General features: G+C 49.7%; 1 protein-coding gene across 10 annotated transcripts in view; it reads right to left on the bottom strand.

The window, feature by feature from the left end:
• The window catches only part of LOC147426560 (G-protein coupled receptor), a 91,054-nt gene that overhangs the window by 18,349 nt on the left and 46,908 nt on the right, over positions 1-25,797 (bottom strand). For all 10 annotated transcript variants that reach the window (XR_015186197.1, XR_015186196.1, XM_086498542.1 and 7 more), the window contains one exon: positions 20,015-20,063. Coding sequence is in view for 8 of the 10 variants with exons in the window: in XM_086498542.1 (XP_086354668.1) it covers positions 20,015-20,063 (49 nt within the window). In the remaining 2 variants the exon portion in view is untranslated. The remainder of the gene's footprint in view (positions 1-20,014; positions 20,064-25,797) is intronic.

The raw sequence follows: 25,797 nt of genomic DNA, 5'->3' as shown, positions 1-25,797 counted from the left end.
GCCCTCCGCCCCACCCGCAGCCCAGCCCGCTGTCACCCATTGTCCGCCCGTCCTTCGCCGTTGCCCCACTCGCCTAACACCCCGCCATTCACCTCAGCCCACCAGCCCCGCCTCCCAATACCTCCTATCCTGCCAGCCCCGCCTCGCATCCCCGGTTTTCTATGCTCGTCTTCTTCCTCGACGTACTCGGGCGCAAAAGGCCTCCTCTCGTCAACGACTCTTCACCTTCTTTTCACAGCAGCAGACACAGATGGAGGCTCAAGCTCCGCCAAAGTGGGACTCCTCCGAAGTCCCCTCGCCCGACCAACTGAGCCCACCATTCGACTTGCCCTTTCACTGATAGAGAAAGCCAGCCTAGCCGCAAAGGTAGAGCGCTTGCAAGTGACTTCTGTCATCTGCAAGATTCTCGGCACCAGACCTAGCAAAGGAGAGCTGCGTGTCCTTCTCCAGGCCCGCCTTCTTGTAGAGGTGGGCAAGATCTTGGACGTTCAGATCGTCGGACGAGGCTACTACGAGATGGCGTCCAAGGTCATTGCCATGAGCCCCTTGACCATCTGAGCAGTTCAAGCCCACTTTCGACAGTGGAGACATGGTTTTGACCCTGCTTCAGATGTGTTGGTAGAGGAGGCAGACATTCCCATCTCCGTCTGCTTTCCTGGTTTGCGGAGGGAGTACCTACCACTTCTCCAGGATAGGCTCAACGATTGGGACTGTCCTGGAGACACCTCTCACGGCAGCCTCGGTAGCTGTCAAGGCAGCAGGCATTCCCTCAGTTCGCGTTCTGGTTAGGGATACTCACACTCTCCCGAAGGTCATCCTCCTTCCTCGGGTGAGTGGGGGTTGGTTTAGACTGAGCGTGGAGTATTCGGGCCTCCCGAAACAGTGCTTCATTTGTCGACAGATGGGCCATCTTGCGAAGGCTTGTCCACGGAGGAGGCCCCGACCTACACCACAGACTAAGCCCCAGCCTGCAAGGACTGGCCAGCAGCCACAGGCAGAGACAGAGCACACAAGCAGAGCCACCCTCCGAGCCCGGGGCTCCAGCGGAGGAGGGATGGCAGCAGGTTCGTGGTCGACGCCGGCAGGGACCACAGCGACAGCCTGGCACTCAGAATGATCCTCAGGCGCCTGCCCAACAGCAGTGGGTTCCCACGGGGAACGGATTCGGCCCTTTTGAGCAGGACGAGTTCCCTGCTCCAACCCCCACCTCAGCTTCACCCTCGACAGCCCCTCCTCTCCCCGAGGTCCCCCCCTCCTCATCAGCCTCCCCCCCGCCTCCTGTTCCTGCCACCTCTCCCCCTCGCCCTTCTACCTTTGCCCCCCCCCCCCCCCCCCGCTCCAGTTCCACAGTCGACTCAGGGGGCAAGGCCATCTCCGGCTGCTAGGAGATCTCTTGGCCGTGCCTTTGCCACGAGTCGCTTGGCGAGAGAGGGACAGCCTTTCTTGCGACCCCCTCTACAGGTACAGACGTCTCCCTTTGCAGCAGTCCCTCGAGGTTTGACGAGCTTTGACATTTGACGCCAATGGGACTTCTTTGCCTACGACTTTACACGCCTTCTCGACGACTCCTCATCGGACCTTGAGGCAGCCTGCTTCAGGGTTCATGTTCTGTTCCTTGCAGCCCGGGGATAGAGGCCTTGGACTCAGCAATTGGCTTCAATGTGGCGAGTACACGAGCAGAGTTTTGGTCACAGATTGTTGAGTCTCTGCCGCAAGCAAAGCAATGGTGCATAGGGGGTGACTTCAACATGTTGAGGACCCTTCTGACAGGATTGGTGGTAGCCATGCTACTGTGCATGGAGTTGAGCTGGCAGCTTGGGAGAGGTATTGTATGACTGAGGGTTTCGGATGTGTGGCAACACTCTAGCTTTGTGAGGCCCCTAGATAGCCTGGCCTTCTCTTGTTTGGACCGCAGAGTGGGAGGAGTGAATCTATCGCGGATAGATCGCTTCTACACTAGTGACCATTTCTGTGACTTGGGTGGGACAGTTGGCATTCTGGCATTCTGGCAGGGACTTCCTTCTAGGACCATGCACCAGTGATCCTCACAGTGGCAGATAGACAGAGGAGGGGGAGCACGATGCTTCACATCCCTGAGAGGGTCTTGCTGGACTCTGCACTCAGAGAGCAAGTAGAGGTTCTTTTGACAAAGAGCTTGGACATGCAAGATTCTCCTACTGACAGAGTGGCCTCACGACTAGCTCAGCTTAGTCGCTTCTTTCTCCAGGAGTCTTTGGCTCACCTGGCTGCAGCGAGAGAGGAGCAGCGTCTCAGATGGGGCGTTGCTTCCTTGCAGAGGATGCAGGAGCAACATCCAGACAATCCTTGGTTGGAGGAGCAGTTACAACAGGCTCGCCAGGAGCTAGTTAGCACAGAGGAGCAGCGCCATGAGTTTGCTTTCCATCGACAGGCATCTCAATGGACGCAGGTGGGTGACAAAGTGACTAGTGCTTTCTTGGAGGCACTGGGACCTCGACATACGCATGCCAAGGTCAGTCAGCTGAGGAGGCCCGATGGGTCAGTTGCTTTTGAGCCAGAGGACATGAGTGCAGTTGCTACTAACTTTTACCGTGAGTTACTGTCTGCAGAGCCTCAGTCAGAGCGTCAGGATGCATGTAGGGAGCAGGTGTGGGCACAGATGCCTTGCTTGGTGACTGAGGAGATGCGTCAGAGGCTTGAGCTGCCACTTCAGCTTGAGGAGTTGCACACGGCTCTTAGTGCACTCTCCCGCGGTAGCTGTTTAGGTGAGATGGCTGGCTCCTAGTTTTTTCTTGGAGTATTGGGACTTGCTTGGCCCAGATCTCTGTAGTGCTTTTCAGTATATCTTGCACATAGGAGAGATGCCTGACAGCATGAGTGAGGGTCTCATCTACCTCATTCCCAAGAAGGGTGGCTCCTTGGATGAGATTCGACAGTGGCGCCCCATCACCATCCTCAACTCAGCCTACAAAATTCTTGCCAAGGCTCTGAGTTTGAGGATCCAGCCACTTCTAGAGCGCCTTATACATGGGACTCAGACAGGTTTTATCAAGGAGCGCAGTATCCTTGACAACATCTTTACTTTTTGGGAGGCTCCGTGGTGAGGATCTGGTGATTCTTCTTCTCGATTTTGAGAAGGCTTACGACAAAGTTGACTGGGACTTTCTGGAGGGAACTCTACGTAGGATGGGCTTCTCAGATGCTTGGATCAAAGGGATGTCAGCTTTTTACAGACGGGCACACAGTCAAGTACTTTTGTCAGGAGGTCGAGGTGATTGTTTCATGCTCACACGTTCGGTCAAACAAGGCTGCCCTCTTGCCGCTTTCCTCTTTCTGTTCTATGTTGAGGCGATGAGCAGGTTTTTGGTGTGGCAGCAGTGTGGTTTACGGGGCTTAGCACTTCCTATTCGGGGAGATGAGCTATTGGACGTTGAGTTTGCTGACGACTCAGCCTTGTACTTGGATGGTTAGGAGGCCAACCTTCACAGCTGTGAGCAAGCTCTTGAGACCTTCTGTTGTGCATCTGGCGCACTGATCAATTGGAGAAAGACAGTGGCTTTCTAGGTTGGTAGTGCTCCTCTACCCGATTGGATGCCAGGGGAGGGTTTCAGGTGGATTCCCTCAGGGACTGCAGTTCGGTACTTGGGCTGTCAGGTTGGTTTAGACTTGTCTCCCGAACAGCAGATTGCTCCCCTCCTCCTGTCTATCAAGAGGAAGTTGCTACATTGGAGCTCCGCACAACTTTCTCTGGCTGGCAGAGTTGTAGTGGCCAACCAGGTGTTGTTGGCTACTATGTGGTACATCACTTCTTGCTCGATCTCCTCGAGTTCTTGTATCAGCCAGGTAGAGAGGTTGATCAAGAACTTCCTTTGGTCAGGGCGTGACACTCAAACAACCCGGGCCAAAGTGGCTTGGCAGGTCATCACTCTTCCTTGTTCACAAGGAGGGCTTGGGATCATAGACCCAGCATAGCAGAGCAGAGCCCTTCTTGGGAAGTTCGTCGTCCGAGGACTTCTTCCAGGTGAGGAGCCCTGGAAGGAGTTCTTGCTACATCGGCTTCGTGCTCGGGTGCCTCAGGCAAGAGGCCCCTGGCAACCTTCGACAAGATGGATCTTCACAGAGATGCGCAGAGTTGATTTGAGCAAGAGACTGGAGGACCACTTCGCTGTGGGTTTGCTTCGATCTTGGGAGCACTTGCGGCGAGGCCTGGAGCAGCGGCAGCCTACTTGCACGGAGGAGCACCTGCGACAGCCCCTTGTTTGAAACCCCATGGTTAGCACTCAAAGAGGCCACCTGGTTGGTAGTCGGTCTCATGTTTCTTGGGGTCCCATGGCAGCGGGTCCAGCACGCTCTCTAGGTGACTGGCTACAGTTTTCAAGCTTGTCAGAGGAGCTGCAGGGCTTTCAGTTACACGGCATGAGAGGGGTGCAGAGCATGTGCCAGGACATCTCAGAGGCAGTACCAGCTGAGTGGCTCACACCTCTCGAGTCAGCAGCGCCCAGATGGAACGGGAGCCTTCACGCGACTGGAGGTTCTCATCTGAGTTCGGGCTTGTTCAGAGACTATCCCTCCTTGTTTTCCGAGTTACTGCGTGAGAGGCCCCGCAGGTGGCTGAGTGCTGTTTTCAGAGGATCAGAGTGGTGGGCATCTGTGGGAGGACTTGTGTCATCGATCCTGACCCAGCTGCTCTTGAGACTGGACATTGGAGACTATGGGCTTGGGAGTGTTGTCCATTGGCATGAGTACAGTGGGATCCTGGAGAGTGGCTATGGAGGGACCCTTTCTCTTCTGCAGACCACCCAGGCATCCCTTTCTTTCAGTACACTGTTCGATTGGGACGTCACATTCTGGCAACACAGAGTGAGGCTCGCCCTACTGCAACACCTCATTGGCAGGAGGAGGGTCTCACAGCTGAGTTCTTGGCAGCTGTTTGGGAGAGATTGTGGGACTCCAGACAACCGAGGCGAGTCACTTTGTTTCAGTGGCTGGTCGCACACAGAGCTACAACAGTTGGAAGCTGGCTTGTGCATAGTGGTCTCTCGGCCGCATACGCAGCTTGTGACCATCTTGTGGAGAGTCAGCGCCATTGTCTTTGGGACTGTCCCTTGGCACAGCAGGTGTGGCTTCGTGCTCTTCGGCTAATGCCTGCTCTCTCCATGGCTCGGCAGTACACTTGGGGGGCAGCTGCTTGATCCACTCTCACGGGCCTGGCACTTCAGTTTGAGCTATCTTCCACCAGCAGGATGATAGTGATGCAAGGAGGGTGACCTACACTCCAGCCTGCCACAGAGCTTATTGCACAGGAGTGGTGCAATGAGAGAGAGGACTGCTGGGAGCTCATCAATGGCCTGACACTCTGGTTCATCTGGCGGGCCGTTGCTTCCGCATCTTTGAGGCTCGCCCTGTACCACCAGCAAAGACTGTTCGTGATCTTTGGTTAGAGCTGATCCACACTCTCAGAGGACAGCTCGAGAGACTTCAGGGCAGCTCCGACCGCATGAGGAGCGCAGAGAGGCCTTCCTCCGACTTTGGTGTCCTGGGCCTTTTTTCACTATGGTCCAAGGTGTACTCAGATGGCATTACCGTCCACCTATGTGGCTTTTCCCTCCTCCCATTTCTTGATTTAGCCTTATTGTACATATGCTGTTTTTTCATTGGGAGAGTCTCCCCATCATGGTTGTTGTAGCCCTCTCTCGAAGAGGTGGTTGTAGCCCTATGGGCAGTTTCATTAACTAATAGAAGGATCTTTTTCTTGGGAAAAAAAGGTATCAGAGAAACCACTGGTAGAAAAACACAAGCTTATACCTGCCAACACGTGTCCCTCTATGACATGTTGAGGCTAGATGCGAGTTTTAGGAGTGACACCCTTGCAGTTATTCAATCACTTTACCCCGGAGCAGGACCTAGTGGCGGGCACCTCCCAGTGCAACCATCAAAGTCCTATATGATATCCCATCCCGCTGTCCCCCTCACTGATTATCGAAGCCCTCGTCTCATCGTGTCCATCTTGGGGCGGCACTTCTCAGGAGTGATAGTGGATGGTGGATCTGGCATCAATCTGATGCCCGAGTTCACTATGTTAGCTCTAGGTCTACAGCCTACTCGCCCTGCTCCCTTCACAATTACATTGGCCGACCAATGGACAGTCTACCCAGTGGGCATAGTGGACAAAGTGCCTCTGCAAGTACAAGACTTTACCTTTAACTTGAATTTTGTTGTGGTTCGTCTTCCCCAGGTTGAGGGTGGATTTCCCTTGCTCATCAGTAGACCATGGCTGCGACACACTAAAGCACTTCATGATTGGGGAAATGACGCCATGTGGATACATACTCCTGGCTTCCCAATGCAGCCCATTCGCCTAGAAGGAGGCATGGATCCCGTTGTGCAGCAAGTTTCTTTGTCAATGGAAACCAACCCTGAACAAGAACAACCTACTACACCTAAAGGGTCAGACGAAGATCTGTTAGAGTGGTTGGAAGCTACCAAGTCTATGCCTTGTTATGGACTATCTATTCAACCTTTGCCTGAGGTCACACCCTTTTCTTGTGTTCCTACCGTAACTAAGCCCAACGGCCACTTGAGCCAACAACTAGTGTAGAAGTCACAGAGGTTGATTGCTCAGTTGGCCCTTTACTAAAAGCATTTACACTTGGTAACCTCGCAAAGGAGCGCAGTAGGAGGAAGTTTGTCGTCGCTGTCGGTGCTGCCATTATAACAACTCAAGTCATGGTATCTGCTATGTTCTCATTGTGTCAGTCTCTCTTGCTCTTGTCTGTTGTTTCCTACGCAGCCCCTCTCCACATCCCCTCGCCCCTATCCACCTCTCCCTTGCCCTGGCCCCTATCTACACACACTCGCCCTTATCCACCTCTAAATTGCCCTCGCCCCCTACCTACTTGGCCTCGCCCCTACCTACTACCCTTGCCCCTCTCTCCTACTCGGCCCTACCTACTACCCTTGCCCCTCTCTCCTACTCGCCCCTACCTACTACCCTCGCCCCTACCTACACTACTCGCCTCTACCTACTACCTCTCGGCCCTACCCCCTCCCCTCGCCCCTATCTAGCCCAACCCCCTCACCCCTACCCACCCCTCTCCTACCTACCCCTTCTCCTCTTCCCTAGCCCTCACCCACCTCCGCATTCAAGTTAGATTTTGACCATTGCCTTGAAGAAATCAAGAAATTTTCACAGGTTGATTAGCTGCGACAGCCCCTCAAACCAATGGATTTCAAGATTGGCTGCATTTACACTAGCTTTGTGGGATTTGTTCATCTTGGCAGTCTTCAGTTTCTACTTTCTGGTCAGCTTACCTCATTGAGCCGGGGTCATTACTTCTTCAACATATCTTGCAAATATCGGCATTGCTTCATTGTTACTTCCTCCTAAGAACTCAATCTTCTCCTCACATCACCTTCTTCAATCAGAGTGTGTTGCGTTTTTCCTGGTGTTTCACTGTTCTCTCTAGTTTCACTGTTCTATCTCACCGGGACGGTGAGAGGTCTTGTGGCGGGCAACCTGTAGCAGGGCTACAGTGTCACTGGCATGGGACAAGCAGTTAGTTGCAATTGAGCTTGAGTTCACAACTGGGTGGACTCTCGCATGGGCACTAGCACGTGGAAAGTGTTACGGATAGTGGTCCAGTGCATGTCGTGGCCAGATCAACACTACCTCAGTTAGGAGATAGGCTTAGCTGGATTGGGATATCTGCCTGCTGCTAGTGGCTCTATAGGAAATACATATGAGTAGTTGGTTCAAGTGGAGGGTATGCATCATCATCTACTTTTGTGTGGTCAGTCATCTAGAGTCTCTCATCTGGAGTTGTACACAACACGTCTGCACCATCCCTGCACAATTGAGCCTCAACACCCCCACTCAACCTATGAGATCTAGGTTGGAGCTGAAAGTGCTGCCATGCCAGAGTCTGTATCGGTTTCTTTGAGTTTATCGATGTTCATGCAGTTCATGTTCAGGTTCCGTTGAGTCGTACTGTTGTTGCTCTGTTGTTCTTTGTCTTCAGTGTTTGCATTCTGTGGAGTGAGATATCACGCACATTGCACTGAGCAGCACCCACTATAGAGGGCACGACACATTATCTCCGCTACAAGTTGCAAGTACTTAGTACTAAGTACTAAGGTCTATGTCATGACTCATATGATCTATCATGTTCTAACTTCTAAGTTTGAAAACTTCTTGGTTTAGTCTCTCTTGTAGTGTGTAAGACGTGTGAATCTTTTTTTGCATCGCATGTTACGTCAACGCACGTCTAATTTTTTTTAGTTCGATTAGTACCGCACATCTTCGTACGTGTACCCGTCGTACGTGACCGTACATGTCAACCCTGCTGTGGGCAAATGTACATAGTTCCTTGTGTTCAAGCCTGATATAGAGCTCGTACATGATAATTTTTGTTTCTGAATGTGTGTGCATTCTGTGTGTACATTTCCAAATATAGAGTTCCTTGTGTACAAGCCCGGTACAAAGCTCGTACATGATCGTTTTGTTTCCGAGTGTGTGTGCATTCTATGTGTACATTTCCAAATACAAAAGAAAAAAAAAAAAAAGATGTAAACATATCGAAAACTTCTGAAAATCAATGTGCTCAGTTTTCAAAACATCTCCCTTCAGTGTATGACGGAATTCGCCAGGCCTACCGTCTGCTCTTATAAGCACAAGAAATAGATAGCTACAAAGTCTTCGGAAATGGGTGAAATCCAAGCTTGCTTATTGGAGGATTTTGAGGATGCATGGAATGCCTAAGAGGGTCAAGAACCCCCCACTAAGGTGCTCATTCCAATTCAAGCTCTCATGGACCCAATGATGCAATATGCTCTGAATGCAATTATTTTGTTCTTACCACGCAAGATGCCTACTGCGCAAGACGTGGGCCAATGGGTAGATTTTCTTCTTAAACGTCAGGCAATTAGAGTAGTCTACTTTGGCGCCAGAGGATTCTATGAAGTCTTGTTGGCAAACACTGACGCCCACAATATGTTGTGGGAATTATCCCCTTTGGTTTTTGGCACCCAAAAGACACACGTATTGCCCTGGGCTCTTACCAAAGACTACCAAAGCCTCATCCGCCACAAGTGCCCAGTATGGGTGGAAATAGTTGGCTTTCCGCGTACTTGGCGACACTTTCTTCCTGTGCTTGCTTCTCACCTGAGGGAGATCATATGTCCTCCCAACCTTGATGCCAATACAAATCAGTTTTGTGTGCTTTGGGACACGGATGTTCCCACCCTGAAGGCATTAGTGTTAGCTTGGGCAACCTTCTCATTGAGAAACGCCCCTTCAAGCTCAAATGGGGGAAATTTGCAAATTCATGCTTTCGTTTCGTGGGAAATGTGGACACATGCAATCTGAATGTCTTGAACCTAATTTGCAACCTCCTCCTCCAATTGTTCCTCAACTTGCTATTTCCAATGAGAAAGAGGTCTCTAACCCTAGATCAACCTCTATTGGGACCTCTATCGTGCTCGATACTCCACCTCTAGATAAAGGCAAAGTCAAATCTACTAGTTCCCCAAACACTCCAAGTGAGGGAAAGCTTGCAATTGCACATGAAACCCGAAATAAGGAAAAGAATGTGGATTTGGGGGAAGGATCTCCTTGAATGACCCCCAAGAAGACCATTTAAAAAACGCTCTCAACTTTGTTCTCGCAATTATGTACCTCCTGCTGTGAAATCTACGGTGCAAAAACCTCTTCCTTGTAATGATAATCGCACACTTGCGGACGCATGGAACAAGGTGGTACAAGATGCAGTGATTCATGGGGCTTCTTCATCACCTCAAGATTTACTTCCTTTGATGAGGGCATACACGATGTTGTAGTCAAGCCACGGTCTGGCGATGTGCCCATGGACACGTCATCTTAGTCTCCTCCTTCCTTTGCTTTTGTACATATCTCTCGAATGCATGGTTGTGTTAAATGCATTTCATACAATGTGTGCAGGTTGTGTAACCCTGATAAGTGATATTAACTTGGCATTGCGTACATACATGTAACGCAGACATCGTCATTTTGCAAGAGCACGATCAACATTAATTTGCTCGGAATTGCTCGTATTTTGCTTTGATGATGGTTAGACATGAGCTACAGCCAGTTCTAGCGTATAATGATCCAACAGGTCGTTGGATGGTGGTTCAATGTACAATCAATGGCCAAATTTATGAATTCGATGGGGTCTATGCGCCTACAACCTCGGGGCAACAAGCTGCTTTATGGCGTGCGATGTCTTCCTATCCATGGCTGTCCAATGCTCTGCTTTGTGGTGATTTTAACAATTATTTGATAACACCACAGGACATTCACACAAGTTGGGTGTGGAATTGCAGGCTTGGACAAATCTTATTGCATACACACAGATGTTGGATTTGTGGAGGCTTTTGCATCCGAATGTTTGTGGGTATACTTTTCAGCATAATGCTCACTCCTTGTATTGTGCACGGTTAGATCGATGGTATGTCCTCAACATGCAACAATATGATGAGTTTATGTGAGATGAGCATAGACCACACCTTGCTGTTGTTTGATCATGCCCCAGTTTTGATGACTTTGTGCTTTGGGCGCTTGCATTGTGATCAGCCTCTCTCTAGGAAGCGTCTGCTACATTGCAATAATGCTCATCTTTCGATGAGACATTTCGTGAGATAATTCAAGATGTTATTCCCCCACTGGTCGCTCAAATGCATCTTGATCCTGATAGTGCTTGGTATCGTTTCATCATGCGTATGCAATGTGTGATTCAGAATTATGGTGAGCACTACATGCTTCAGCTACGCGGGGATTTTGAGGATGCCAAGATTGTTTATCAAGAGCTCCAACTTTTGGTTGATATACGCCTATTAACTAAATGTGAATAGATAGCGCTTTGTCAGGCTCGACAATGTCTACAACATAATGATAAACATAAACTAGATAAATGGTAGACCCGTGCTCGACATCGAGCATTTGTGGATAAGGGATGTGCCTCAAAACAGTTTTGTAATCACCAACACCACTCAAGGACCTCTCAATCCATCAAGACGGTCATGCTTTGATCGGGCTCAAAACGTGAGCTTGCTGATGCCAAGGCTTAACACTTTGCAAATGTTTTTGTTGCTCCTCCTCCGGCTTCTGCTGAAACCCTTCATGTTGTAATATTTTTAGCTATGGCTACACATAAATGAAAATGATTTTTGTGCACACGGAACTAATTTATAAATTTATTGGTGTCAATTAATAATTTAAATGAATGGGTAAATTTTTCGGTGCAATGTGCCATCTTTAAATTTATCTGTGTCCAGATAGTATGATAAATAGAACAATAGCCGCCAGACACAATGCAGAACAGATAAAAACAAGCACATGAATAAGAATGGTGTCCCCAGTGCACTCAGAAAAGTTACAATTTAATATTTTTATGATGGCCACCCAAGAAAGTGGTCGGCCGTACACAGTGCAATACATCCCGACGGGAGCTGACAAACTGAGTCGGGAAAGATGTACAAGCATGTAGAGATAAACATGCTTCAATGTAGCCGGAAAATCACCTTTTAGCACTTGTTTTAAACTTAAAGATTAAAACCTTCAAAAATGAGTGGCCGGGTTAATCTAAACACGACCAAATTTAACAAACATTAAAAAACTCAAAATGTAGCGTGGAATTTTGGAAAAGCAATAGCGTTGGCAATTTTTGCAAGACTTCTCTCTCCACGTGCAACGCCATCTGGCACAAAAAATCCCACGCAATGAAATAAGAAGGGTAGCACTACCAATTGGGAAGCCTCTTTCTCATTGGCGGCAATCATTCTTATGCCAGTCATATACAAAATATTGGCTAAGATGATTGTACATCGCATCAAGGATACTCTTCTTGCAGGTATCCATCCGGCTTAGTATGGCTTCATCCCTCATTGCCAAATCATGGATTAATTTGAATGGAGTATACCAAATATACTCAACAAGATGTACTCCTGATGCAAATAGATATTGAGAAGGCCTTTGAAACAGTACAGTGGATTTCATTGCCGACACAGTAGGGGCACTTGAATTTGGTCCTAAGTTAGCCAATGTTGTATATTTTCTATAAGCCCATAGTACCTTCTTGATGGTGAGCTGATTGACCCTTGGCCACTCAGTTGCCTTGTTAGGCAAGGTTTCCCCCTTAGTGCTTTGTATGCCATTGCCACTTACCCCTTGTTGTATTTGAATCACTTGACTTCGCTTGGTTGTCTTTACGGGCTGTAATTACCCTCTGGAAATGACTTTATTGGGTCAGCATATGCCGACGACTTGTTATTCATGCCTCGCAATAACCAAGATGACATTCGAGAGATTATGTAGGCACTCGATACGTTTGGGCTTGCGGTAGGCCTTGAGTCAATTTCCAAAAATCCAAACTCCTGCCTCTTAATGCACGTGACCGGCATCACCTTTTGTGGCCCGGAGATATTCTTGATCCACATGTGATTGTCACACACTTCAGGTATCCTATTGGCTTGAAGGTAACCAATACTCAGCAAGTGGATTGGGTTATGCAATGCCTGAATGTTAAATTGCAATATTGGAAATTGTCCACATGGCCATTACATGTTCGGCTCCGTATTGTCTACAGCATTATGGTGGCATATGTTCAATTCTACTTTCCATTGTTGCATTGGCCTCGTCCTCGCCTCACATCGCTTATATCTGATATATTATCTCACTTGTGGCGCACTATTTCTCGAAAGAAAGGGCTTTGTTTCTTATCAATGGAGAAACTATGCACTCCAAAGTACTCGCTGCTGCTGCACGCTCCCCTCCCCCCCTTCTCTCTCGCCCTCGCGCTGCCTCCAGCCCCCGCGCTGCCCCCTCGCCCAGCCCAGCCCGCCACCCTTGCCCTCTGCTGCCCGCCGCCCTCGCCCCTAGTTGCCCCCAAGCCCGTCCGCTCCCCACATTTCCCTGGCCCTTTCTCCCCCCCCCCCCCCCCCCGGGGCCCCCGCAGCCTCTTGAACTCTTGCTCGCCGCTTTATCCGCCCCCCTATCCCCCCCCCCCCCCCCCCCCTTGTCCTCATCGCTCCCGAAGGTCTTCGGCACCTGGCTCTGCAACACTTTTTCTTCAGACAAGTGTTCGGCGTACTCGGTTGCAGATTCTCTTCACCGTCCGCTTCTTCGACTCAACAGTAGACACAGATGGAGGCTCCAACTCTGCCTCATAGGGACTTGCCTGAAGCCCCCTCGCCCGACCCCGCTGAGCCCACCATTCGACTTGCTCTCTCGCCGACAGAGCAAGCGAGCCTTGCCGCAGAGGTAGAGCGCTTGCAGGCGACTTCTGTCATCTGCAAGGTTCTCGGCACTCGTCCTAGCAGAGGAGAGATGCGAGACCTTCTCCAGGCCCGCCTTCTCGCAGAGGTGGGCAAGATCTTGGATGTCCAGATTCTCGGACGGGGGTACTACCAGATCGAGTTCGAGACTTCCGAGATGGCCTCCAAGGTCATAGCTATGAGTCCACTGGCCATCCGAGCATCACGCGCCCACTTTCGACAGCGGTGACATGGTTTTGACCCGACTTCGGTGCTAATAGAGGAGGCAGACATCCCCATCTCAGTCTGCTTTTCGGGTCTACGAAGGGAGTACCTTCCACTTCTCTCCAGGCTTGGCTCCGCCATCGGGACTGTCCTGGAGACACCTCATACGGCAGCATCAGTAGCTGCCAAGGCGGCTGGCATCCCTTCAGTTCGAGTTTTGGTCAGAGATACCCACACGCTCCTGAAGGTCATCCTTCTCCCTCGGGTGAGTGGGGGTTGGTTTAGACAAAGTGTGGAGTTCTCGGGTCTCCCGAACCAGTGCTTCATTTGCAGGCAGATGGGCCACCTAGCGAAGGCCTGTCCACGGAGGAGGCCACGACCTGCACCTCAGCCTCAGCCCCAACCTGCCAAGGCTGGGCCGTAGCCATAGCCAGCGGCACAGCGCACAGATTCAGAGCCATCCTCCGAGCCTGGGGCTCCAACAGAGGAGGGGTCGCAGCAAGCCCGTGGCCGTCGACGCCAGGGGCCACAGCGATAGCCTGGCACTCAGAGTGGCTCTCAAGTGCCTACTCAGCAGCAGTGGGTTCCCACGGCGAACCGCTTTGGTCCTCTTGAGCAGGAGGAGCCCCCTACGCCAGCCTCCACCTCCGCTTCACCCTCGCCAGCCGCCCCACCTTCAGATTTCCCCTCCTCCTCCTCATCCCCTCCCCCGCCCTCTGCTCCCGCCCACTCCCCACCTTGCCCCCGTCTCTGTCGCCCCACCATGTTTCTCTTCTCCTCCGCCCCGACCCCCCCCAGCTCCGTCTCCCCCTCCTCCTGCTTCAATACCACAGTCGACTCAGGAGACCGGTCCCTCGCCGGCGGCTAGGAGATCTCTTGGCAGCGCCTTTGCCACGAGTCGCCTAGCGAGAGAGGGTCAACACTTCTTGCGGCCCCCTCTGCAGATTCAGACATCTTCCCTTGTAGCTATCCCTCGTGGTCTGACGAGCATTGACCTCCGACGCCGCTGGGATTTCTTAGATTACGGGTTCACTCGCTTTCTCGGCGATTCCGCAGCAGACCACGAGGCAGCCTGCTTCAGGGTCCAGTTCCTCACCGCTAGGGGGACAAAGGCCTTGGACTCAGCAGTTGGTTTCTCCTTCCCCCTCTGTAGTAGGACCGAGACAGAGTGGTCCCTCGACTCAGTGGTGGGATGGTTGCATACACAGGTTCTCGAGTTCTCTCACCACATTGGAGAACTTCGAGTTACAGATTTGCTGCAAACTTTGTGGCCACTGGCCAAGTTTGCGGTGACACCCCCGGACTCGACAGGATGTAGGCACATTGTGGTGTACTTTTTTGCTGATACGCAGTGTTTGCCTTGCTATGTATACATTCATGAGGACTCCTGGACAGAGGAGGTTGCTCTACGCACGGCTCGCTCTGCTTGGGCTTGGGCCAGGCACTCACTACAATCTCGCCTATCTAGAGGACGCTCAGATGCAGATTACTCCCCATCCAAGCCAGCCTCGAAGATAGCCCGTCTTGCTGCTGCGGCAGCATCTGTTCTCTCTCGCTCCCCATGAGGATCGTCTCGTGGAACGTGCAGGGACTAGGTGGGCCCCAATTTCAGCGACAGCGGGGCCGATTGCGTCAGGAGCTTCAACGTTGCCTTGTGGGAGGAGAGATTGATCTCCTTATGCTTCAGGAGCACCATTTGTCTGAGAGCCACATTCGGCGATGTGGTCAGATTTTGCGTGGACGTTATGATACCTTTTGGTCAGCTGCTTTCGGACCTGGAGGCATCCAGGGTGGGGTATGTATGACTATTGCGGACTCATTGCAGCAGGCCATTGTGGGCAGAGGGATTATTGTGCCAGGCACGGCTCAGTGGATTACTATGCAGGTTCAGGGTGGCCTTGTGGGCTTCCTGAACATCTATGCGCCCAATGTGACGAGTGCTCGTGCAAAGTTTTGGTCACAGATTGTTGAGTCTTTGTCACAGGTTGACCATTGGTGTGTAGGAGGGGACTTCAACATGTTGGAGGACCCTTCTGACAGGATCGGAGGCAGCCATGCTACTGTGCATGGAGTCGAGTTAGCAGCTTGGGAGAGGTTGTGTATGACTTTGAGGGTCTCGGATACATGGCAGCATTCTGGCTTTGTGAGGCCTCCAGAGAGTCTTGCCTTCTCTAGATCGGACAGCAGAGTGGGAGGAATGAATCTATCGCGGATAGATCGCTTCTACACTAGTGACCACTTCATTGACTTGGGGGGATCAGTGGGCATCCTGGCAGGGACATCCTTCTCGGACCATGCACCAGTGATCCTCACAGTGGCAGACAGGCAGAGGAGTGGGAGCACAATGCTTCGCATCCCAGAGCGGGTCTTGTTAGACTCAGCACTCAGAGAGAGGGTAGAGGCTCTCTGGACAGAGGGCATGGACAGCCAAGCTCTACCTGCAGACAGAGTGGCCTTAGGCCTAGCTCAGCTTAGCCACTTTTTTCTCCAGGAGTCTCTGGCTCGACGGGCTGCAGCGAGAGAGGAGGAGCAGCGTCTCAGACGAGGCATTGCTTCACTACAAAGGATGCAGGAGCAGGCTTTGTGAGGCCTCCAGAGAGTCTTGCCTTCTCTCTCGGCCACATGTGCAGCCTGTGACCAGTTGGTGGAGAGTCAACGTCACTATCTTTGGGACTCACCCTCGGCCCAGCAGGTGTGGCTACGAGTTGTTCGGCTAATGCCTGCCCTCTCCACGGCTCGACAGTACACTTGGGGGGCAGCGGCTTGGTCCACCCTCACGGGCCCGGCACTTCAGTTTGAGCTATCTTCCACCAGCAGGATGATAGTGATGCAGGGGGGGCGACGACCACTCCAGCCTGCTACAGATCTTACTCCACAAGAGTGGCGCAGTGAGAGAGAGGAGTGTTGGGAGCTCATCAGCGGCCTAGCTCTCTGGTTCATCTGGCCCGCCCGATGTTTCCGCATCTTTGAGGCTCGCCCTGTGCCATCAGCAGAGACTGTTCGTGAGTTTTGGCTATAGCTGATCCATACTCTCAGAGGAGAGCTTGAGGGACTACAGGGCAGCTCCGACCGCATGCGGGAGCGCCGCGAGGCTTTCCATCGACTTTGGCGCCCGGGGCCTTTCTACACCATTGTCCAGGGGGTGCTCAGATGGCACTACTGTCCACCTGTGTGGCTCTTCCCTCCTCCCATCTCTTGATTTAGCCTCATTGTATATATGCTGTTTTTTCATTGGGAGAGTCTCCCCATCATGCTTGTTGTAGCCCTCTCTTGCAGAGGTGGATGTAGCCCTATGGGCAGTTTTCATTAACTAATAGAAGGATCTTTTTCTCAGAAAAAAAACTATGCACTCCAAAGCATTTAGGGGGGCTGAATATTTTGGACCTACGCCATCACGCTCTTGCAAGGAAGGCCATGTTATTACCTAATCTTGCACAACAGTCTCAACCATGGACAGTCATGATTATCTCATTATGTCAGCATGTTAGCACTTCCGTCTTTGGTCATTGGCAGACCTCCCTCTGGGAAATTGTGTTTGACAAGATGGTTGGTCACATTCCTTGTTGCTCAGTTGCCTCTAGTTTACGTGTTGCTTGGAAAGCCCTTACGACTCGTCTTTCTTGGTACTGTGCTGCAATCAAATGGTTTTGGGTCCCATTGATGGCAGACAACGACCAAATGGGGATTCGCTACTTTTGGAAAGCATTCACTGGAGTAGGGCACTCTCTCTTACCCTTGTCGACCAGTCGCCATGCCACACATACTTCCTTTCTTGCCGATGTCATTTCTACCACCAACATTTATGCTTCTCCCCTACACGAGTCTCGGCTGGCTGAGCATTGTAATGCAATATGGTCTTTGCATAATCTGATCAATGGTGGAGAGAGGCTTTTACTGCAATCTAGAAGAGCCATTTGCCTCTGAAGGAACGTCTGTTTCTATGGCGCTGCTTGCTGGGAGTTCTCCCTGTTGGAACTCTCCTTAGTGTGCATCACATCAGCTCTTCTCGTTGTGTCAGATGTTCGGTCTGTGATGAGACTGTCAGACACCTGCGTTGGGATTGTCGTTTCACCAGGGCCTTGCTTGACCGCATATCAACATGTATGTGCCTCAACTTTCCCACGGCAGTTTTCCACAAACAGTTCTGGGCTTCAGGCATTCTCCCATCTTCCCTTCAACGATTTGAAGTCTTCTTCACATGGGTCAGATTTGGGCCTTTATGGTCTCTGTGGTGTCAACACAATTTTCGAAAGTTCCATCAGCATCCCTTTCCTTCGTTCAATATTTCACTTAGGCAATCCTTACATTTTACCCTTGATGTTGGGGACGTATCCCTAGATATCTACAGCTCATCTATGTTTGCTTTTAGAGCCTTCACTATTACGGACCACTTTAGTGTTCTTCCCTTTGTATCTGATCTTTCTGATGGGTTTTCCTCACTTTGAGGTTTCCCATTTGTAAATTGATCAAGAAAGATTTACCCAAAAAAAAGTGTTTGTGTGCGTGCGCGTGGGTGCCTGGGTACATATGAATTTTTGTGTGTGTGTATGTGAAAGGGGGGGGGGGGGGGGGGGGGGGGGGGGGGGGGAGGATTCCAATTTCCTATTCCACAGGATCCAACTCTTGAGGCGTTCTCTTCATCAGCAGCCATACCACCTCCTCCAAAACTTGATAAGGCTTCTAGGGATGTTGTATCTTCATGGAGTTTGCACAAAGATGAGATTCCTCATCACAAAATGAGGAGAATTTCCACCTCTTGAATTTGATCAAAATGTAAACATTAGGAGCTCTCGGAGATTGACCAACTAATGGTTTTGGTATTTGATTGTATATTTTATGGATTTTTGGATCACACATCTATGGCGGTACATCTATGGCGGTTGGCGTATGTTGTATATTTATCTTGAGGACTGTGGCCTCAAGATGTTCATGTTAATTCTTTTCTTGTATGAATGAGAGAGAGAGAGAGAGAGAGAGAGAGAGAAATGAAATGTTATATTAAACGTCTTCAAAAGGCCAAAATGACCTATGAGACCAAACTGATACAATCTTGGTGGATCTAATACAATGTCTAGGTACAAAATAAAATGAAGTAAAATAAAAGCTAAAATGAACATGAGTGTCCGAGAGTAACATCAATGTCCTCCATAGTGAGCACTTTGGCGACTCCTGTGTCGTGCTAGTATGGTGTGGATCCTCTGTCGTAGTCACCGTCGGTGTCGAGACGGCCCCCTCATCGGGGGGCGGCGGGACCACCCCAACTCTATCGCCCGATCAAGCAACGTGCCTTTGGTGCTGCTATACAGTGGAGCTTGCGAGGCTGACTCCTTTGTCTGTGACCAAAAGAAATCTGTAATCTGCCGTTGTAGATGTATCTCCCTCTCTGGCCCCCTCCTCAAGAGGTCCTCTCTATGTCTGCGTAGTTCCAATAAGTATAATCCGAGGCATCTCTGATCCTAATATCTCATGACCCTAGAAAGTGGTCCAAAACCCTGTCTAAATAGGCAGTGGAAGCGACCTAGAGAGAGAGAGAGAGAGAGAGAGAGAGAGAGAGAGAGAGAGAAAATGAAATGAAATGATATATTAACGTCTTCAAAAGGCCAAAATGACCTATGAGACCATCAGATACAAAGTGGTGAATCTAATACAACGTCTGAAGTACAAGTACAAAAAGTACTGAAAGTAAAAATGAAAACTGAAAATGAAGTGTGAAATGTGAAAATGTAGAATAGGCCCTCAATGACAATCTGGGTGTCGTGCTAGAATGCCTCTGATCCTCTGTTGGAGTCTCCGTCGATGGAGTGTGCTCCTGTGTCTCGGTCGTGGTCGTCTCAATCTCCTGAGCTCAGTCGCCCTCTCAATGAGGGTGCCTCCCATATGAATGCGGGTACAACCCTGTGCTGGTGGTTGGTCTCTTGGCTCCCTCGATCCAAAGAAGTCTGTGATCTGTCTCGACTCTCTGCGACTGTCGTGCTCCATGTCTCCTCAACAGACTATCTCTATGTCGGTGTAGCTCAAGTAGATATAAGCCAAGGCATCTAGAGAGAGAGAGAGAGAGAGAGAGAGAGAGAGAGAGAGAGAGAGAGTCTTTGCTCCAAAATTTGTTAGTGGGGGTCCACTGCTGCCGAGAGAGGGTATAGCCATCTGCTTCTGCTGCTGCATGTTCACGAACACTTCAAAACCATTGGGGTAGGTCTGCAAGAGCTCGCTAATAATTACGCTTTACATACCGTCCCTCTCAAAAATTGGTGCAGAATGGGGCCTCTTACCTGTCTGGAACAATTATTTTCAATACAATCTTTTTATTACTGAATTTTGCAGCACTTCAGCATGGTGTTCACATTTATAGAGGCGCAAAAAAATATGCGAGGTCAATTATCACCATGCTAGCAGCTGAGAGATACTAACAAATTCTTCTAACTAGGCTACTTGCTTAAGACTTCACGGATGTCCCAGATTCTTCTTGGAGCAACAATTTTAGCCCAGTACCCTTGGAAACCACCTCCTACAAAGACAATCTTAAGATTAAGAGATAGGTACTGACTTGCATAGGTTGTGAGTGTATGTGACATTGCAAATACAGCCAAAGTCATCTGTTATTTTATCAATCAATAGAAACATTAGCTACATATTCACCTGAGGCGGTAATGGATACATAAGAAGAAAAACATGAACGTACGTCGCAAAGTAGCAAAAAGACCCTAATTTTCTTGAAATTCATTTCAAATAATTCCACAGTTCAAATCCAGCATGTTTCTATTAACTACCATCGAAAGAAGTGTTACTTGAAAACGGGTGCTACAACAAAGGTGTATTGCCAAAAAATATCACCATCGTAAGAGGAAAGAAGAAGCTTTTCTGCCTATCTTTGAGTCTGGCATCTAGCCCTTGGTCCTCGATCATGAGATCTCATAACCCTATCTACCATAGTCCTTGGTCATTGCTACTCAAATGGCTGTTTACACAGTAATAGATTATCTATCTGTGTCAGACCCATCGCTATTGTTTCTGCTCCTCCACTGATCTTGTAGTTTATGCACCTACTTTAGAAATCAACCTAAGCATCTCTGCTGCAAGAACTCCATAATTAGCTGGAGCAGAACCTCCCTTACGAAAGAGTAGTATCTCCCTCTGATCCCATATTACACGGGGGCATTTGCATAGAAAGCACTCCTTCGTTACAACCCCTCTCTAACAAAAAGTAATATCAAGCCTTGATCTCATAGTACATGGGGCCTTTGTATTGAAACTGCCATGCCCAAACTCTCTTCTAGTCTCTCTTGTGTGATGTCTGCTGCTCTGTCCACCTGAGTCTGCAAATGTTATGACACCCTGGGCTGTCCTATGGTCATCCACATAGAATGTGACATGTATACATCTATAGAAGGCGGCCCTAAATGAGACCTTGCTCTCTAAGCTGCAGGAAGTGCATATTTTTGTGCAAAGGTTCTGAGTGGACAATCCATGTTTGTCCAATATAATCCTGCATCAAATTGCACGAGAAGACCCTAGGCCCATCTACTTAACACTTAATGCTCATACACCTACAAGAATGGGATGCAGGGGAGCCAAGGATATATCTAAATGATGGCAGTCTATTCATAATCAGCACATGTTTGGCCAATCATCAATGGACTTCAGCTGCAAGGTATACCTCCTGCCCTGTGTGACCAAAGTCTGTGATGCCCCATGGTTTGTAAGAGATCAGATCCCTATCCATCTGCCGCACCCTATGGATGAAGCTGACTGTTTGGAAGAGGGCCTCAATCACCATCAGGTATGAAAAAAACTCAGCCCCCCGATCTCATGGGGTGCTGAACATTGGGTACATATTAGAAAGGAGAGAGAGCATGGCAACTCTTTAATTGTCTCCAATTATCAATCATCTGAGGATAATCATGGGGCTCACACAATGGAGCAGCCTACGTCGGTGTGGGCATCACCATAGCAAAAACCCACCCCCCCAATCTCATGTAGTCCTGAACATTTAGTACATAATAGCAACGAAAGCATGACAGCATGAGATCTCTCTAATTGTCTCCCATGATCAATCAAGTGAGGATAGTCATGGTCTCACAAATGGAGCAGCATACATTAGTGTAATATTGAAGAGCCACCCCCCTCTCTGAGGCTTCTAAAGTGGGACCGGCGAGTCGCGACACTATCTAAATAGTTTAGCTGCTGGTACTTGTCCTCATGTCAAACATTGTGCATCGAGCATTGACCGCATGGTGTGGTGAAGGTCACCGCCATATAGATGTCTGAGGACACGACCTCCACCTTGTATGTGTACTATGTCAAATTGCTACGGAGGCTTTGAAAGATCGCAACCCTGGTTTGGCCAAGGTTCTCTACTAAACCCCTAGAGTGCGGCCGAATGTCCCTGGAACGTCTCGTAGAAAATCTCCAGTCATCACAATGTCCTCAGCATAGAACAATACAGAAACAAGGATGTCTACTCTATAGAATGCCACCCCCCCTCCACCCTTCTATTTGACACAGCATAGGAGGGGTCAACCGTTAGGAGCACAAGGGAACTTCCAAAGAGAGAAAGTTTGTATGTAGCAATAGAATTGGATTAGCTTTGCATAAGCAACATTCAATTGTTAGTGATATGGGCAATGTATAAAATTTATAAGCTCGGCAAGAAAATTAAATTCATAGTGGGTTTCAAGTTCTTTACAGAAGTCCACAAACACTTTACAGTCTCCTCCTGTCCACATATGCTGACTCTACCAATGTCCTTTATGTCACTATGTGATCTACTTTAGCGTAGTATATACAATCCTTTTGGATCCCCATTTTCTAGAGGTACTCTACTCCATCTCCAACAATGGATAATATATTATGGCCAATAGGTGGCAAATTGTAGCTGCCGCATAGTTAACAATGGATAATATATTATCGCCAATAGGTGGCAAATTGTAGCTGCCACATAGTTACCCAAGGGTGATGAATTCCACATGCAAACCAACAAGAAATCTCCAAGTAGTTTCGTTCATATGTAGCAGAGGATTGTGTGGGTTGGCTGATGAGAGAGAGGGTAAGGTGGTCGAGGTACCCTTTCAAGATTAAGGAGGGCATCACTTGTATAGAAACTTTGTGGTGTGATGGGTGGGGTAGCATTACCGTGACATATGGAGTTGCTAGCAGAGGGGGCATATGACTAGTGTGACGATAGGGGGCGACCATATTCAAAGCTGATTCTAGACCGTGTGGCACAGGTTGAAGATTTTGTTGGAGATGAAGAAAACCCTTGAGATAGTAACAATCCTTGTCCTCATGGCCACTTTTTATACAAAAATGGCAGTAGGCCCTCTGAGGACATTCTTGAGGAGGGTAACTAGGATTCCTACATGTAATGCACCACTTGTGCCCTAGACTCATGCTAAGCTTTGAGTTCCGCCAATTCCTGCCTCAGCTGCTCCGACAACTTTTGATGAGAGGAATTGTCTTGCTTTGCAGCATTACGTGAAGTATTCTCTTCTTGCAAGGTGAGTTGTAGTTTAAGTGCCTCTAGCTTTAGGAAAACCATGGGTGGCATAGTTCCAAATGGGTCTCAGCTAGAGTCTTCTATCCTTGTGGCTGCAGCATTGAGTTCATCCAGAATAGAGTCTGATTTTAGGCACTCTCGGAGTCTTTGTTGAAGTCACAAGATGATAGTGTGGCGTGATCCCAAGGGGAGTTATTAAAAGAGCCTAACTATGGTCCATGGACAAACCAGCCAAAGATCAAAAACTCATGCAAACCATGCTGATGTGGCAGCTATCCATTAATTATGAAAACCCATGATGACGTGGCACACTATACGGGCAGGTCCACAAATCACGCAAACTATTTGGGCTATAGATTTTGGGCTTGAGTGCTTTTGGAGGGCACAACTTTTCGTAGCACATGCTTTTGGGGGTGAAGGGCCTTCAAATATGAACCTTGGGGGCTCACTCTGGCATTCATGCACGTGCAGAACCAGAGGAAGAGTCCCCCGACACTTGTACCTTTGTGAAGCGATAGAAAGAAATACCAACAGGGGCCCCAAGGTTTTGGGGCCTGTGCTTCGGGAATGTAACATTGCCACTCCGTGTCTACCATGTGGATTCTCTCTCTTTCTCTCTTGGTTCAATTGTTTTGAAGTGCTAAAAGTCTGTTCTTTTTGGTTGGCACGTGGTGCCCTCCCGTTACAGTGGCATCAGAGCCTCAAGCATCTACTTTTCTAACGAGCACATCGATCCTCCTCAAAACAGACAGGACAAGATGATACTTCTTGATTCCACCCAGAATTTATAGTTCCTCCTCCTTGACGAACTCCGTGACATACTCTCAAAGCATCCTCAACAGAACCTACCTATTCCATAGAACTTCCAACATATTCTGAACTACATGTTGCCACCTTTGTTGCCTCAAGCTTTTCCTCTTCCGGCACCAAAAAGTGACAGGGCCTTGTTAGGCCTCGGTTGGTTTCCCGGCTTCGGGGGGACAACGCATGGTGGACGCCCGATCTCAGCAAACCGCGGCGCGGGCTCCGCGGGGCGCACGATGGGAGGTTGGGGACGATGGACGATGGGACATAGCCTTGACCCAAAAACTTCTCAACTCACCGTCTAGGTACTACAAACGCATGATTGGGTTTGAGAAAGCCCGCCAACAGGAGAGTCCCCCTCCGTCTCTCACGCGGAGGTAAACGGGGAGTTCGCCTCGCATGGGGACTCCAGACCTAGGTGATTCGGGGCCGTAAGCTCTTCGTCGGCCGGTTTCATCGGCGAGCGTAGGCTCGGCTCTACACGCAGACCGGTTGTCCGATTTTGAGTTTAGGTACTCCACGCGGAGACCTCGACGTCCTCTTCGAGATCAGCCATGCACATTCATGAACGTGCGCCCGAGGCGCTTCTCGTTCGCGACCTACGGCTGTCGGCAGATTCGGCCCAACCCGGTCTGGGGCATTTTCGGCGATTTTTCAAGTTTGCCCTCTTAGACATGCGCTCAAGGCCCGAATAGCCTCGTTCGCTCAACATGATCCTAAAGACGCTTCCACACTCAACTTCAACTTTCAATGCGCAGTGCCAAGAAGGCTCCCGCATGCATCGCGCTATATGTGAACATGGGCCGTTTTCTTGATGAGCCCTCCATGGGCCGCCAAAGGGGACTCAAGTCGGCTAGATGGGAGCCTCCCAGTCTGTGTGCTCAAAGTTGCGGGCCCTTGGCCACTTGGTGAAAATGTCACCTTGAGTGTCCAGGGCACACACGTAACATGCCTCTTCTCGACAAACTAAATAGTCTTCTATTCCAATCGCGGGAGTTTTTAGATATGGTTGGACCCTCCAATTTTTAGCCATTTTTAGGCATCTATCTCCAAGTGTCTTTCTTCAAGCTGATAACCTTTGAGGACCAACGTCAACGCCACACCATAGGACTGCCATCACCACTTCAAAAATGTTGTTTGTCCAAACAAGTCTCGACCATCCAAGAGCTCATAGACCATGCAACAATTGGCTATAAACTAATGAAAGGGAAGATTGGAATTTACAACTAATGATCAACCGGCAAATACCAAGAATCCTCCCAGCCTGCGTGCTCAAAGCTGCGAGCCCTTGGCCTCTTCATGAAGGTGTCACCTTGAGTGTCCAGGGCACACCCGTAATACTTGGTATCAGAGCCAAAACCTCATCAGCCAAACGGCAGGACTTCATCAGCAAGGTACGCAAGATCTACTGCCAAGATAAGTCAGTAAAGGTGCGAGCTAGTGATGCAAACGCAGTGGGTCACCAGGAATGTGATCGGGGTTGCAAAGTGACGCGACTTCAATGGAATGTGGGAAGCCCGGCGGCAAAGGCTCAACCGTGGCTCAAGAATATACACAACATAAGCCCAATAGGGGTATCCGAGTCGGCAAGAGACGTCGGCTACAATTTTCTTGGGCGAGGGCTCTAGGTGAAGAGTCCCTCCATGATTGGCAAAGCATGAATCAAGAAAGCAAGCTAGCAGCAAGCCAGCGGCCTACCGCGGGGGAACAGTGCTAAGTGTACCCCTCAGAAATCACCTTTAACGGGGCCGATCCAACCCCTCAGATATGAAATTTATCATCAATCAGGCTCGTCAGGAGTCGTCAAGCACCTTGTGAAGAAAGCAGGCTGACACGGAGTCAAACGTGACCATCACACAATGAGCTTCAACCTGGTCTTGGTATGGCTTGGCAGAGCGGTCCAAGGTAAGGGGCCGATTCAATCAAAGATACAGCCTCCGCAGTCAGCATGGACAGCGAGTGGAATTTTAGCATTGGCACTTCAAGCCTGTGTGGCACACACTACGAGTCACAGTGAGAGTGGCTCATCA

The sequence above is a fragment of the Adiantum capillus-veneris genome, chromosome 24 (assembly GCF_014529385.1).
Source record: "Adiantum capillus-veneris isolate H3 chromosome 24, ASM1452938v2, whole genome shotgun sequence".
In the NCBI taxonomy this organism is placed as follows: Eukaryota; Viridiplantae; Streptophyta; class Polypodiopsida; order Polypodiales; family Pteridaceae; genus Adiantum; species Adiantum capillus-veneris.
The sequence above is the reverse complement of the archived record's forward strand: the minus strand, read 5'-3'. Positions and strand labels throughout refer to the sequence as shown.